At 33.2% G+C, this 18,201-nt stretch overlaps 1 protein-coding gene across 1 annotated transcript; it reads left to right on the plus strand.

Moving 5' to 3' along the window:
- Nucleotides 1-1,037: 1,037 nt before the first annotated feature.
- On the plus strand, nt 1,038-16,291 carry LOC140147899 (dual specificity protein phosphatase 1-like). The gene is given in 4 exon segments (XM_072169688.1): nt 1,038-1,335; nt 1,338-1,568; nt 12,388-12,855; nt 13,781-16,291. Coding segments are annotated over 4 exon segments (1,392 nt in total). The 5' UTR covers nt 1,038-1,187; the 3' UTR covers nt 14,326-16,291.
- The last annotated feature ends 1,910 nt before the right edge of the window (nt 16,292-18,201 follow it).

The raw sequence follows: 18,201 nt of genomic DNA on the forward strand, positions 1-18,201 counted from the left end.
ACTGATGTTTGATATTTAGGGCCTAACTGTCCTCAGTAAACTATATAAATCTAATGATGAAATCTGGGATGAATGAAGCCGACGATCAATTGAAAATTTTAATCTTTCGTATATAATTTAGATATGTTTTTCCCCAAAACACTAATTCTTAAGTTGGTACAAAATGTATATCTTCAATATGAAAGGTCAAAAGTTTCAATTGAGCGTGGGCTTTTCATCCCAGCTAGCTACATACACTTTAAGTACATTTCATTAGATTTATAAAGTTTACTTCGATGACTGTTTAATATAAAAAAAAAATTAAATAATTTAAAAAAAATTAAAATTTGTATTTATCGCGAATTTCAAAAAATCTAAAATATTTGATATCATCAGGACATTCCTCGTATTCAAAATGTAATTCGATATGTCTGGTGTAGGCCCTACTCTCAGCTCCCAAAATACTGTGCAAACGTTATAATATCCGATTCCTTTATAAATAAAATCAAAACTTGTCGGAAATCGTACATTATGGCATTAATGTCTGGCATTTATATGGGCCAATGGTTTCTTTCATTGGCAAAATGTTTTATTTTTTTAAATTTTACTTTGACTCACATTTTAATAAATGATAGGTTTACTGACAGATTTAAATAAAATCAGAAAAGATGTACATGATTATTACATTTCATTTATACATCTTCTCTGATAAAATGTATACTTAGTATAATATTATAAAACTACATCGGCAAACTTGTATTTTGTTTTTGGATTGGAAAACCCGATTCTCTCTCCAGGTTTATGTTTACTATATAGCGCGCTGTGTTGTTTTTATGAATGAATGACATCACAACCTCTTTAGAAGACTGTTTGCTTAACGATTGAATACGCGAAATACAGTATGATTTACACGTATGTATAGTATGTAGCAGAGATTAATTGACCTTGCACAACCGGAATTGTTCATGATTGGTCAATACCAATCGACGTATTTTTCGTCACTAACCATATTTAGAATATGATAATTATATGACCAATCACGAATCGATTGCGTTGCGGTTGGTTCTCATTCATCGCGAAGACCATTGAGAAAAAGACAACAAAACTGCGCTATACCACACACTACGGCAGTACAAGAGTATTTTTGAAGTTGTTGTTTCTTGAAATTGAACATTCCGCGGCACTGAAATTTTACAAAAATCAACAAAATGACGGTTCTTGTTCATGTGAGACGTATGTCAACTGCTGAACTGAAGTTATCGCTAAGTAATGATGAGAAAAGTCGAATTTTAATTATCGATTGTCGACCATTCCTTGCCTACAACTCTGACCATATTAGCGGGTCACATAATATTCATTTCCGCGAATTCTTCGGCGCAGATCCAAAGGTCCGTTGCCTTTGAAATACATTTTGACATGTCCTGAGACACGGGAAGAATTGTTAGCAGGCCTGTATCAACTTGTGGTGGTATATGATGAGAATTCTATGGAATTGACGGGCAGAGAAAATGGTGATTTACAACCAGTATTAGAAACTCTTCTGGATGAACCCGTTAGTCATCTTACTACCGAAGTCTGTTTTCTTGAAGGTAAGAGCAGTAATAAATATTATTAAAAATAAATACGTATATAACTTAGGCCTATGTAAAATGAACTTTGGACATTGCAGAATATAGAAAGGCTATTTATGTATTTACTATTTAGGGGCCTACATTTATAATTTATGGGTATAGTTTGAAATATAAATAATAATTCAAAGAGATAATTATATTATATTATTAGAAAAAAATAAGATGCATTTTTTGCATAACAAATTATATTTTCTAATTTTTACCATTCCAAGAATTTAAATTATAAAATTGGCTACATAACTATATTTTATTATACTTCGATTTTAGTATGGAGTCCAAGAATTTAAATTGCATAAATTGGCTACATAAGCCTACAAATGTATAATACTTTTAATATGATTTTATGATTAATGTATTTAGTTTCCAAACAATGTCTAAATGAGAAAATGTCGAGTTTTACTAGAAATGTTGTGGTAGATGTCATCTCATGTCAGGGACGGGTTTTCTTTACGCTTATTAAAACTTAAAAGTGTTTTTTTTACCCCTTCAGCTTTCCACTTTTCCCCCCCCCCCCATGCTCTATAGATACATTATGTTAAACATCATGAACGGGTTAAAACATTTAAGATATGGGTTTTTTTACCCCTTCAGGAAAAAGCTTTTAAAAACCTGTCTCATATAGTTTTGTGAAACGCCCATGCGATTAAATGATGAAAAAAAATTGTGACATAGGCATTTAAAACATGCAAACGATCTTTCAAACGGAAATTTAAATGATATGTGTGAAGATAATCATTAGTACCTGCACAAGAAATTTGAGCGGTTTACATAGTACGGTTTGATTTTGGCAGCCATTTGAATATTTCATAGAATGCTCCCATTTTAAGTGTTTTTTTTTCATAAATTAAAAAAACAACACCTGATAGTGTGGTTGAATACCACACTACAGTTACCACAATAGCTTTTAAATACATTAATGTTAGTAAATTATAGCATATTCATTATTGTATCATATTACACAAATCTGGGTACCGGGTATTCCAAAATAATCACATGCTTTAATTTTAAAACATAAAAATAAAAAGACGTCAAAATACTGACATTTATAAGACACTGCGATGATATTAAAAGACTGACATTTTAAGACATTAAAATGCCGATGATGATATATTCATCCGGGGATTTGGGGTGATGACTTTTAAAACACGTGCATTTAATTCATTGTGAAATTTTGATCATGTACCGGTAATTTTGGAATTATGGGAAGTTATATTTATAGAACATATCTTATTAGTGCCTTTATTCGGCCGCTTCCCGGTTAGTATTAATACCAGAAGAGTAGGCCTGTAGGCCCCTTCTTGTGTTTAATATGGGACTTCCCATTCATGATCCAAGTGCTTGTGGTAAATTCATAATAAATTTTAAAAAATGAGGCACATTTTTATTAGACAACGTCTAAAATATTTTGTTAATTCTAACGATGTCTTCAGCAGTTCAGCTTCATACAACAGCTCAGTGCAGTGCAATGTATGTACTACTACTGAAATTTCAAATTCAGAGAACATCTTCAGTCGATTGTTGGAGATTAAAAGTGTAGGCTACATGGCTATTAAGCAGAAAATGAGAAAATGCTATTGGTTTACCATGAAAACAAAATTAAAACTTCTTTTTCTTTATAGAATTTCGGATTCTTTTTCTTTTCTTCAAAAAATGGGAAAAACATGCTATACAGCACAGCACTGCAAAACAATTTCTGGAACTTCAAAATTGAAATGAAAAGAAACACGTAAAATAAAATAAACATTGCGGTTTTTTGAACATCAGGTTCTTAAAAGAATTCGCATAATTATTTATTAAATCTTCATTATAGAATTTCAGATTATTTTTCTTTTCTTCGAAAAATTAGAAAAACATGCTATATACCATTGTATACAGCACGAGAAAACAATTTCTGGAACTTCAAAATTGAAATTAAAGAAACACGTCAACTAAAACAAACATTGCGGTTTTTGGTATTATTAAAATATTGTTAAAATTCGCATAAAATAATCTTCATTTTGAAATTGGAAAACCCCAAACCCTAGTTTGCAAATGGGCAGGTGTCATTCCTATAATGAGTGTGGGAAAATGAGAAAATTGACTATAGATCTGCGGAAGCCGATTTACCATGTTTACTAAATCGGTATTGATAGTATTAAAATTATTGACTATGCAAATTGATCCCGTTATAAATAAAGTTGAACAAAAGACGTCTGGTAAACATGGTCAAGCACTTCCGACTCGTGTTAAAAAATACATATTTGTGTACTCACTATCTTTTGTTTCCGATTAATGAGCTGCACATTTATGGGGATTTTTTAGAATGAAACCTTTTAAGTTTTATTGGCATGTGTTTGCGCATGATTTTTTTGTAGCCATGAACGTGACAGTTGAATGAGATATTGATCATGTTGGCTTCTTGCTGTTTCCCGCCGGATGTTATGTAACTTTTGTAGGATATGTTAAAAAATACCGCCCACACATATTATTCATGAAAAAAAACACCCCATTACCATGACAAAACTATCTGTCAATTCAAAAATAGAAATTGTTGCTATTTTTGTGTTTAAAAAAAAGAGATAACGCCTTATTCCATATGTGATGTCACTTGAGATATGCAAATTGACATTTCCAACAACAATTTTGTTTACGCTATAGCATTATAGTCTGTCAAAATCTTGATGTTTAATAAAATGCATCGATCGTTTTGATGCATGTTCGGGATATAGGTTGACACCTATCGAAACATTTTGATATATAGTATTTCTAAACATAATTTTAATGTCTTTTACTACAATAAAATTAAATATTTTAAACTCATTTCGGAGATATTTTTTAGCGATATAAGTTTGATTCTAATTAATATAGGAATAGTGACCTACATTTATGAATACGATTTTTTTTATTAAAGCGCAATATCCATGATTTAGTCTTTTACTTCAACTATTTTTAACTCACACGTATATTTTTAGCGATATTTTAATTAGTGTACATACGCTTTAAGAACCACCGAACAAAACATCGCCACATTCCGGTACATTTAATAAAAATCATTGTTTCATCAATATTTTTATCCAACATGTTGTAAAATATATGGCATAGTTTCATTATTATGCATATTTTGGTCGAATGCAGATGTTTTTGCGGTTGATTTATAACACGGGCATTGTCTTAATCATCGGCCCATTCATCGCTCTTTAATATTCACACCATTTCAAGCTGGATAACAGTAGATATCCCAATGGGAGAGTAAAACGTATGACGAGCCATGAAGAAAGACAACGCGATTTGTCATACCCTCCACGTGACTGATATGTCCGTTTATGTTGAAATCACCCCATTGTATTAATATTATTAACCCATATGACGAATTTAATTAATGAAATATTGGATAAATTAGAATGAAATTATGAAAATATCACCTTAATTTTATATATTTATAATTTAGTTAAAAATTCAGTTGTCATTTTTAATTTGCTTAAATTATAACATTTTTTATGACAGATCTACATGTTTTGTTTTATTGTAATCGTAATTTATTCATATACAATTTGCAAATACGTCATATATTTCTTCAGAGTCATGATGATATTGAAACAATGCAGACATTCAAACTCAAATGTATTTCGCGTACCTTTGGAATTTTATGATTGTACGATATTATGTTTCTAATTAAGATATGTCATTTTTTTAATATATCTAAAAATATTTCATTTGCTTTATTGACATTGACATTTTTCTTTTATTAAAGATATTTTAATTTGATGATAAGATTTTGACATTTTTATTTTTCAAAGATTGCGCAGGCATTCAAGAATGCGTAGGTTTGCTTAGTAAATAAGCCAAATCGCTATTGTAACTTCCGGTTTTTTTAGGACACTTTGCCCTTTGACCTATCTGGAAAATTCAGAAAAATTCGGGTTTTGTGCGTACAAAATATAATTTAAAATGTGTTACTAGAATAAAAACAAACTTAAAAAACATTATAATTAAATGAATTAATTATTTAAATATTTTTTAATGATAACATTATGACAATAATAAATAAATTATTAATAATTACAGCAATTATCCTGATAGGTCAAAGGACAAAGTGTCCTAAAACTGCAAAAACTGTCCCACAATGCATTGCAAACTTCCAATGCCGATTGGGCTTATTACTCCCGCCTTTTTATTCATCGCTATGTGTATGAAATTGAAGAAAAAAAAACATCTTAAAAAAAAGAAGAATGTTGTAAGTTTTCTGTTTTGAATGAAGTTTAACCACAAAATTGAATTAAAACTCGAGTATATAATTAGAGATGTTGAACATGGTGAACGCCCAAAAGAGGCTCTGAGGAGATGCGATGCATCATGCATAATTTAATATTGAACTTCCGGTGCTCTTCCGTTGTATAGGCATGTTTAATTTTTCAGTAGATGGTTTAGTGAGGAATGTAAGGTTGTAAATAATGTATTGCTTAGCAATAGGGATAAGCTACTGATGTTGTTTGCTCACGTTACTACCACGCAAATTGCAATTATTTTACTTTCTAAATATATACGTATAAATATATTTTTATCGTGAAAACAATGAAAAAATGGTGTAAATACACTATTGTATTATTCAAATCACAGTCCTATATTTACTTACTTATTTATATTAATTTTAATTTTAATTTTATTTATTTATTTATTTATTTATTTATTTATTTATTTATTTATTTATTTACCAATCATTGGTTTTACTACCATCGCTTGGAATCATTATTTATTTATTTAGTATAATCCAAAAGGCAGAATTGTTTTTGATATTCTCCCTTTACTATTTTCGCTCTTCATACTTCTGAATTGAGCACTTTCTTATTTATATTAAATTAATTATTTATTTATTTATTTATTTATTTATTTATTTATTTATTTTATTTATTTATTTATTTATTTATTTATTTATTTATTTATTTATTTATTTATTTATTTATTTATTTATTTATTTATTTATTTATTTGTTTATTTGTTTGTTTGTTTGTTTGTTTGTTTGTTTGTTTGTTTGTTTGTTTGTTTGTTTGTTTATTTTCATATATATTTTCAGTTATTACTTATTTGTTTATAATTTTTTTTTTCCAACATACCCAAAATGTATAGGCCCCAAGTCCTAAATAGATTTCAAAATAAGGAGGAACTTGACCGGAATGTCTAACAGACCAACTACCTTCTTTCTCATTAATAGCATGCTGAAATCACGATGATATGCATTTAGGTTAACCAATCAAGACGGTAATACGGAAGTCATACCTGACCACATAATTAGTGTCCGACCGTTACATTTTTAGGAAACCTTTAATAATTGCATGACTCGCTATAGACCTGAAGTCCATGTGTTGGTTTATCATGCTAATTAATGATGACTATATATGTGAACTTAATTAACTATACTAATAAAATCACTTGGTAATTAGCATGAATTGGATTAGTTGTAATTAAGTTGGAGTGAACAAGAGCGAGCGTCTATCAAAATTATATATTTCTCATTCGATCAGTTCATTGATAGGCCTATAAATATCTTGTTTACATCATATCGACTCAATACATCGACATGTGTTTACTTAAAACCGTAAAGTTTATACTTTCAGTTTAAAAGCGTAATATATCACTGTGCAACTTTCGAAATCATATAAAGAAATTCTACGATTATGTTACCATCAAGTGAGCTTGTATAAACACATTAGAAAATACCCCTTTGGTAATTATTTCTATTTTTGATACCACAAATATTTCACATTCTATACGTCAATTCTGGACAATTTCTTAAAAGTTAACATGGTCAACGTCAGAGTATGTTTGAAGTGGGAGAATACATGTGAACTTTATATCCCGGAACTTTATACATGTATGTACATTGTATACAAAAAAAACCCAAAAAAAACTAAATAGTATACGTGTATACGTGTTATTTACATCTATTCTAAGAAGGTTTATAATTCTATATAATTTAGTTTTTTGAATCCTTTCAAGCAGGCAAAACATCATCAGAATACAATGATTGGAGAACAGTTTCTGATTGTAACTGGTAGGACCGGAAGGTTTGGTTTTCCGCCTTCGGACCAGCATGCTTTATAAAATACAAAATTATGTAGGCTACTTGTCAAATAATTGAACTCTATATGCTGGGGACATGGTGTCACGTACACATGCTTCCGCCAACGATATGAATCAAAATAATATATTAAACTCAGGATATTAAAATCTTAAGTTTTATACGGTGATGAAATTGATTGTACATCATTTTAATATAAAGGCAAGCACGTCATCTCCGGAGAAATTTATACGACTCGATCGGAGAAATAACACCGGGTATATTAAACATAAATAACATTAATAACGTTGATCACACTAGCTATAGCCAGGACCTAAGCATGTCTCCGTACGGAGTAGCTATCGTACTCATTTTTTAAAAACTATAAACCGAATTTTGACACCCCTCTACCCCTTCCCCCTTTCTCTCTCTCTGAACCCAGGATGTACCAAAAACAGTCTGATGAGAACTCCAGCGTGTTTCCTCACGGTACCATAGCTTAAACAAACATTCTCACATTAAATCATGAATTTAGCAGCCTGAGAGAGTAATGTTTTTGTTGATACTATAATAATCCGCGTCATCATGTCAACTTGCACACGCTTAATTTCAAAAGGAAGACATGAACATTGGTTCAATCCGCTTTCAAGTCCCCGATGGGGAAATATAACGTTATACACGTCACACGAACTTGATAGTTGCCTTCCTATAGGCATGTTTCCCTCCAAATCACACTGATATGTTTCTTCCTTCAAAAGCGCGCCAAAATCAGTGACAACTGGATTGCACATCCGTTCAGGTGCATCTGCCATCTCTTCAATATCAAAACAAGTTCTTTTTTTCTATCGCAATTAATTGATCATGAATCTTTTACAAGATGTATACTATTGGGCCATATTTACCATGTAGTATGATTCATTTAAGTTTTATTTACCGACTTTCATGATGGAGATGATGTCCGCACACTATTAAATTTAACAGTATTTTTCCTCTGCGCAACATAAACATCAAATTGTAGGCCTAATTGTTTAAAAGTGGCAATCACGTGCCCTATACACCGTCAAAATAAGTCAATCAGGGCCTTTAATTTGAACTTGGAATAAAAACCAAAACCTGGTTTTTTTACAGCCCTTTGCAATGGGGGGGGTGACAAAATGAATATTTTGCTGATGATGACCCATTGTTGGGGTGCCCGAGGGGCTATCGACCTGAAGTGTCAATAAGTAGCTGTTTTGTCATTTGCCAAAATATGGGGGACACGTCCCCCCCCCCGCCCCGGATTGACGCCCTGAGATTGATGCATACACCACGACAAAAAAAGGGGGGGGGGGGGCACCTATTCCTTATTCTCACACGTCGAGGATATTTTTGGTATACAGGCCTAATAATAGGTATATCACCCCAAAAATAAGCGCAGCAGAAACATGTTATTTGACGCTTTTAATTGAATCATCGTTATGAATGCTTCAAAAAACAAAAAACAGAATTGAAATCGGATAATGCAAAGTGATGTAACGTCAACTTGAAGATACCCGGAAATCGGGTGAAAACCTGCCACAAATTGCTATAAATGGCAAAATGGTAATTTTGGGATTTGTAATGCTTATTCGGACACTTACTTGAAAAGGTAGCATTGATTTAAGTATCACAGATTAATTGCATATCTTTCCGGACTTCGTTAAAGAAAACAAGATTAAAAAATCTCTCCTCGAATAAATGTAATAAATCCACCAAATATACAATTTTAGCCATTTCGACCAATCTGCAGACAAATAAAAGCTTAAAAAATGACTAAGTCCAGCTAATTAATATGCAAAAATAATGCCAACAGAGAACCGTACATGATATGAGGATGCGGTTTTTTTTGCACACATAAGTACCCAAAGTTCTTTCATTTGGTAACAAAAAATACACAAAAAGTCATTAATTATGCAAATTAGCTAATTACATCTAATTATATATTTATGCCATTCTTATGTTAATTAGGCATATGTAATTTTTACTTTTTTCAATGTTTTATTTATGTTTTATTCATACAGCATGATTTTGTCAAATATGAACCTGCTGTGATGTTGAATAAAGAAACTGCAGTTAATTGCCTAAGTGCACCGAGTTTTCAATTGGTATAGGGAAGTGTTTCACTCATTGTCCAAGGAAAAAAAATACATGATAACAAACACTGGTATTTCAGACCGGTGGTACTAGGTCCTCTATTTCGAGAGACCTATATTTATTGATTTATGGACGATCTAAAAAAATTCATAAAACAGGTCTTAACTCTTAAACTAGGCAGTGTTTAATTTCGGCGGAGTTGATAGTGATTTAGGAAATGTTTCACCTACCATATATTAAAAAGACAAATTATTGTGATCAATGAAACATAACGAGGAAATCGTTTTTTGACATGTATGTTTTCAAAAATTGGCCAACTTTTATCCGCGCGCTTTTTGATTCACTGTTATGTATGCGTGCACAGTATGACAGAATTATTGTGCAGCCACTGTGACATACCTACTAATAATGTTTGCACTTTTTTGTCGTTCTATAGGTACTAAATGAGTATACCGGGCTTACATGTATTACTAATAGAGCCTGGGGTTATTAAATGTGTATATTTGTCACAGAAGCTTTGAGAGCCTTAATGTAGCTAATTGAATTTCCTTCATTTAATATTTTAAACAAGGATGTGCACTGTCAATGGCAATTTGTGAACCTGAGGCACGGGTATCCTTACGAGGGCTTATGTAGGGTTGAAAAAGTGACAAGCATTTTTAATGATCAACGGTTTAATATGAAGTAGGACGATGTGCTTTCATTCATTTAATTTCAAATGTTTAAATATTTAAACTTAGTTTGGCGAAAGTGTTAAAGAAATGCGCATAAATTGCTTAAAAGTTAAGAATACGTATTTTTGCCATTTGGTAATTTTGATGAAAAGTTTTTCGAAATACTATTAAAATAGCAGTATCGACAAAATTGGAGCCCATTCAAATGCATAATTTCTATAATATAGATATTTAGTTATTACAGTGTCATGCATAGAATATCATATTTTGTATATTTAATTCACTGCTTTCAGCTTAGCCGCTATCCCGGGGCAACTATTATAATAGTATATGCTGTATATCTGTATGGTCACCCCAGGTTAAATAAGAAATAAATAAATAAATGACAAAGTGCGAAAAACTAAATTTTGGATGATTACGATTGTCCGAATGAGCAAATTGCTGAATTGGCATTCAAATTCCAAGTGAACATAAATTATATAGGCCACATTTTGAACAGATATAAAGCAGTTACATGTGTATTCTATAATACATGTATCACCTTTCCAGCTAATTACTTAATGTTAAGAAATACATACCCATGTCAAAATTAGTTTCGTATATCCTATCAGAAACAAATACGAATTTTGTAACTTTCAGATCAAAGATATATAAAGATAAAATAATAGAAGATGCATCTTCTCAGAGAAGACGCGGTACATCTTTTAATCTCTGAGAACCCCTAAAATGATACCATAACAGGCAAATTAGTTTCAAACGCCCTGGGCCCTAAATAGTAATTATACGAATTTGGTAACTTTTCAGATCAGCTGAATCTTTGACATTTCAGCCTAAATTATAGTTGTTGCAAGTTGACAGGATGTCGTCCACGTTTTCGCGGTCAGTTCGATATTAATGAAAGGGAAACCCAGAGAAGATAGGCCTACACCTTCTGGGAACAACACTAAATGATAATATACCGTAACATGCAAATCGTGAGCAAATTAGCCGCCCTTAATAGAAGCCCCTAAAAAACGAATGTTGTAATTTTTTAGATCAACCGAATTAAATGTTGACATTTAAGCCTGAGTGGTTGACAGGATGTCGTTTGGAAGGTTTCGGTTTAATAATGAAAGGGAAACCCAGAAAATGTGCATTTTCTGTAGGAAACCCCAAATGATACCGTAACATGCAAATCAGGAGAAAATCTTGATTGTACGATTGAAATGTGTGATCATGGTGATGGAGACATGCATGCAAAGATCGACATCGTCAGTTCTTCCGGTTTCAACTTCCTCTTTCATTCGAGATGAAATTGAACCGGAATACATTTGCTCTTATTTCCATTTTCCAGCTGCAATTTTGATTATCATTTGTCTAATTAACGCAACACCGACATAATTAAATATTTTAATTAATGAAGGTCTCCTCACAAAGTACGTGGTACGTGCCAGATTGAAATGATAAGCGCGAAAATTCTTGTCGAATACCATAATTTGTTTTAAATTCTCTGCATCTATAGTTAAATTCCGTCACATATTGCAGAACCGGCTGATCGATTAGAAACTCTTGACTGTACTTCCTTGCTTGGTGTGTGTGCTAAATATAACCAATATTATTTTATCATAGAGCGGAAGGATGTGATGACTGGCCACAATAATAGTAGATATCAAATAGTATATAGTAAATGGACCGTGAAATACAATGGATATAATGATGAAGGTTGGCAGTTGTGTGTGGCAAATATAGGAAGTGACACTGTATTTATAAACACAATAATGAATAAACCCGATGAAGCTGATAATTAAAAGAATAATAATATAGGTATCATGATGTATCGGTGTTCATAACAAAAATATTAATAATATTGATAATGATAATAGCGCATTGAGATGTTTTTTACGTTGATGCGCTTTATAAATGTTTTATAATAATAATAGGTCTAATAATATACTTCTTTTTCTTTTTCTTCTTGCAGGTGGATTCAATAAATTTTCCAGAGAATTTGCCCAACTGTGCAGTAGAACTCAATCAACCGAACCAGGGACTTCGAAAAAAATGAAGAAGGCACCACTTACGTTGTCCCTCCCGCCACTCCCACCTCGACCACTTTCCTGCAAACCCGCATTTCTCAACATACCGCCTTTATCAAGTGATGTTTCGTCCCCACTCCCCTCTCCTATGCAAGTAAACACGCCATTGAGTGCGGGGCCGAATTACGAGAGGGCCGACCCGGTGCAAATCCTACCTCATCTGTATTTGGGAAGTGTATGTCATGCGTCACGTAAGGATACCTTAGATGCGCACGGAATCACGGCTATCATTAACGTGTCAAACTGCTGTCAGAATTACTTCCCTAGCTCTTTCAAATACAAGCATATTGCAGTGAATGATGATGGAGAAGCCGATTTGCTCTCGTGGTTCGACGAAGCTGCCGAATTCATTGGTAAGAATAAGTCCTAATCAGCATACCGTAATGATTCGCATAATGGCGCACATGGGCGCCTGTCGATGTCTTTGCCTTTGGATAATGTCAATTCCGCGTACAAATAGAGAGCTCCCTTCTCTGGTGAAATTCATCAAGATTTAAGGGTACATAGGCCTGGAGGGATTTTCACGGGAGGGCACTTTTAGTTTGTGCTTATAATTTCAGTTATGTCAAGGGGAACCCATATGTGTCATCATTAAGCGAATCTTTACAGTATATGCCTTACCCTGAAAACCAAATAAACACAGCACAGCATGTAATATGTTTGTAAAAAAATGCATTTGTATATAATAATAAAAAAGGACAAAAATACATATAATATTTCGTTTGTCGCTCTAGACTCTAAACAATCTTATGATCTACATCATATAGACCATCCCTATAATTTACATCTTCCTGTCGTTGACGGGGTGAACTGTGAACATGATATTGAACACATCGATATCATGTACTACAAAACAATGAAGGCGAGTTCAAGATGGATATCATGTGATTTTTAAATAAATAATTATACGTGATACCGGGACGTGATATCTTCTTGACCTCACTTTGTTCACCCCATCAGCGACAGGAAAGTGCCAATTATAGGAATGGTATATATGTTCTTTGATAAAGTAATCTGTCAAGAACTAACTATAGGCAACGTGGTGCCCAATCAAGCACCAAATTGCTAGCATCGTCTCTTTGCTTCCTAAGCTCCTCTAATATGCCTTGCGTATATATGAGCCACCTTGATAGACTTGGATCATGCTTTTGTTGCTTATAGCCTAAAGTTATGCAATTATGTTGCATGTAGGAAAAAGTACCATTAGCCAACTAAAGCATTGCGAATTATATGCGATAGTCTAAACAATATTCTATTCTTGTTTCTTCCTTTATACAGATTCAGTCAAGTTATGCGGAGGTCGTGTTCTCATACACTGTTATGCCGGAATAAGTCGATCGGCCACTGTCTGCCTAGCATACCTAATGAAATCACGAAACATGCGACTGGAGGAAGCTTTTGAATTTGTGCGCAAACTACGCGCGGTTATCTCACCCAATCTCGCCTTCATGATGCAATTGTCCAAGTACGAGGCGGAGTTAATACAAGAAAAGGAAAACACAAACACTTTGTTATCCCGACGTCGAATCGTCAATCAGCTATCGGTGACAACTACAACATCTCATTTGGATGGTATCAAAAAAGCCAAACTATCGCGAGAAATGAACTTGTCTTTCACCCACAATGCAGCGGCTGCGACGGTAGCGGCACGTGCGTGTCTTCAAAGGAGTACCTCATTACCAGTTGTCAACAAGGGTCACCATAGCAACCAAGTGGAAGGACAGAGATTTGTCTTCAATTTTGGACTTGCTCCTCCACCTCAATTTGGACTTAGTTGGTCATCGTCTCATAATAGTCCGTCCCCGATCTGCTCGCCATCGTGAACGTAATAATTATGCAAAACAACATCTCATTATAGTATTAAAAGTGATGCAGTGCGTCACTTTCATTATTTTGTATATCATAATTTCGTTTGTATTATATGTTTTCCATTACAAATACAAAGGCCAGATTTTGATGTAAATTTTGCTTAATTAGCCTTCCATCTTATTAATTAAAGCAAATATAGAGTTTATAAATACCCATAATATTTTTGGTACAGGGTTTACGTATTATATTGTCAATCCTATTTGTTTAATTGTTATTAGGCCTACCAATTACAAAGAGGCTGATGACGAAAGGTTAATGATTGGTCATTAAAGACTTCACTATAATGATGATGATGATGATGGAAGCCAACTTCATATAATTAGTAAGATGTGACTATAATGACGTCAGGCCAAGTTGTGTACAAATGCTGAGCTCTTGCCGTTTCAGAAAATAACTATGCACATGATAGGCTTGATTTGAATTCACCGTTTCAGTAATCCCATAAACCTTCGCGAATGAACTTCATACGTCATGCCGACGCGCACATAATTAAAGTTAAACGGCGGTGTGATGTATAATGTATAGGGTTAATTCGCAAAGGCTCATGGGATATTTCGAAATGTTCAATTCAAAGGTGGTTTTGGCCCGGAAGTTGGAAATAGTACATATCGGCTTCTCTGAAATTTTTGGTTAACCAAATTGTCAGCCCAATCAGCTGATTTATTTTAGTCGGTTAGTTATTTTCTCATCAGCGGTTTATAAATGATGGACTATATTTCATAAATAACCTAGTGTGGAAACATAATACCTTGATATAGCAAATTAAAATTATTTATGGAATCGGGGAGAGATTCCTGTGAAAAGATGTGGGCCATTGTTGGCCTACGATATATCATTGTATGCAAACGTAACGTTTATACTTATAGACTATTTTGTTCAAAATTTGTATTGTTTATAACAGAAATAAGATGTTTTTATTAATTGTTTTGTTTTCTGTTTTATCAACTACATGTATGTGATTCATAAATTTATCGATCATGTTGATTGTTGTATTTTGTTTAATTGTTCAAATTATATGTATATAAAGTGTGAAATTAATTTTTGTAACATGTCCGGTATTATTTATTATTAATTTACAAAGTGCAATTTTAGAGCAACTTAATTGAAAGTTGTGATCAGTATTAAATATTGTGTATTTTTTATTCATTATTTCGTAATACATTTATATGGACGCCAAACAGTATATTATGTCACCAACTCCTTATTGATCAGATATATGTTATAAAGACCAAAAAGATATTGTATGGCTCGAAGCTTGCGAAAAATGTACAATCCTTTAAATTTAATGCGGAGTGCGGCCCACGGGTTCCCCCAATTTTTTCACCGATTCAAACACAATCAAAATAAGTCGCATTACTATTGTTAGATCAACGAAATATTTTAACTATATAAATCACAATCTTCCAATAACATGTTTAGGGATGAAATTAAAACTCGACCGCCGGTTCCATCCGGTTGCCATTGCTTAGAACAATAGGAACCGGACGGTCAACCGCCGGTCGAGTTTTGATTGCATCCCTTATATATAATGATAGACTGGGAATGCGCACAGCAAAATAAACGGCAGCTTGGAGACATACTTGTTTGCCTATTTTATTATTCAGGGTTTAGCCCGAGAGTCGGGACCAAGAATAGGGATAAAATTCAGATTTTAGGAATGTATAGCTAGAGACGTACACATAGGTAGTCTCTTATGCGCGCGAAAAAAAATATCACCAACATTTTCCTCAGAAGGATTTTTTTTGTGTAAAAAAATGTGTACGCTTTAATATTGTTAGTACGTTTTTATACATAAGATTTATCATGTTTATAAAAGGTTTTTTTAAAAATATTTTTGAACATTTTATCGTCAAGCTCCGTGTGAGTTGAATATTAATCCACACACATTCTATTATTATGATATTCATGTTCTAGAATTAAGATGGTGAATCATTGTTAATTCAAATGAGTAGTATATTGTACACAAATTTATAGCGTATTCATTTCGTACAAAAATGATGTAAAGAAAGTTTAAAAAAAACCTGGAGCTGAAATATTGATGTTTATATCTCGGTGATTGAAATAGGTGTAACCACATTTTGAAACCGAGAATTTCCAATTTGAAGTATTATTCCGCACGCAATCATTGCGCCTTAACCCCCTGAGCACTACCTGCCGATCTAACATTGCCTCTGATTGGTCAATTACATGATATCGTCACTTTAATCACCAATCCGAATGGAGCTTTGCAAATAATTCACCCCAATTTTTTTGTGTGGTGAAATTATTCTAACAATATTGCTGATTGGTCCAATTGATAATGAAAACTTCTTTTTGGCCAATCGGCAGGTAGTTCTCATAGGGTTAACCATGTCGTCTGATGTAATGACCTTTGCTCATTATCCTGTTTTGTGAGAGCAAGGACTCATGCGTGTTTCTGTAGGGCCTGGCCCTTGCCCATACCGTTTCTAATAACAGTCATGGAAGAGTAAATGCATACCATGATGGGTGCAATACAAAACAGTGTCTAGAGAACAGAGATTGAACATCTTTCTCGTAATCGATAAATAAACATGTTTAAAACTAAACATGTTTGTTTATTTTGATGGTTTGTGTTTAGGAATGTGAATATGTGATGTTTGACATCCATGTTTAATAGGTTTTAAACATTTTTCAAATTGGTGTTTAGGTTTTTAAACGTGTTTACAAATCGAGTACAAGCTGTATCAAAATAATTGGTCCCCATCGTTTTTGGTGTTTATTGACAAGCCTGCTTCTTCAATATGCAACATTGGATCCTCTTCACTGCAAAAACAAGTGTTTATATTTAAACACCATATAGTGTTTATCAGAGCAACACTTAATAAACACATAATTCATGTTAATGGTCTAACACTAATGTTAATTTTTCTAACACTAATGTTCATACATTAGTGTTAGACCATTAACATGAATTATGTGTTTATTAAGTGTTGCTCTGATAAACACAATATGGTGTTTAAATATAAACACTTGTTTTTGCAGTGTTGGAAAGATCCAGGATTTTTTTTTTTTTTTCTGAATGTATACAGAACATCCATATATATATATAAGGTAGCACCCATGTTCCATTTTGATATGGCATGATCGCTGGAAGCTGATGGGTACCAATCATTTTGATATAGCCTGTATGCATTAGACACTGTTTTTGAATTGGCCTGCAGGAGGCGGCGTCAAAGGAAGGGGAATAAGGCCTCGTATCCATAGGCTGTTCCCTTGTAGCGTGTGCCCTTGTTCCGTGTTTACTTTTTCCCATGTGATCTGCCACACAGACAACGAACCTTTGTTTTGCTTTAGTGGCCGTATCCATAGGTTGTCTGTGTGGCAGGTCACATGGGAAAAAGTAAACACGGAACAAGGGCACACGCCACAAGGGAACAGCCTATGGATACGAGGCCTAACATTCCCACTGTTCATTAAAAACTTATTCTACAATTGAATTTTAGGAAATATTTCCATCAAGTCTTTCGATCCCTACCCTTTTCTATACGCGCTTCCCTCTCCGCTGGTTGAGTGACAATCAAACTAGATTCTAATTTCACGTTTATAATATCATGCAATTCAAGTATGCGTCGCGCGTTATATTAGATGTACGTAAGATAAGAAGTTGTAAGATTTAAGAGAAAAAAGTTGTTATTGATTCAAATAAATGAAATGAAGATTATAGATGAAATATGACTTGCTTTCAATGTGTACTATTTGTCTTTGTTGTGGTACATTGTAGATCTCTTGCTTTAGAATTTACTACAGGGTTCCCAACATGTTAGTCCCCCAAGACATTTTGGTATAATCCAAAAGCCATAAAGCCCGGG

This window comes from Amphiura filiformis, chromosome 3 (genome assembly GCF_039555335.1).
Source record: "Amphiura filiformis chromosome 3, Afil_fr2py, whole genome shotgun sequence".
NCBI classification, from domain to species: Eukaryota; Metazoa; Echinodermata; class Ophiuroidea; order Amphilepidida; family Amphiuridae; genus Amphiura; species Amphiura filiformis.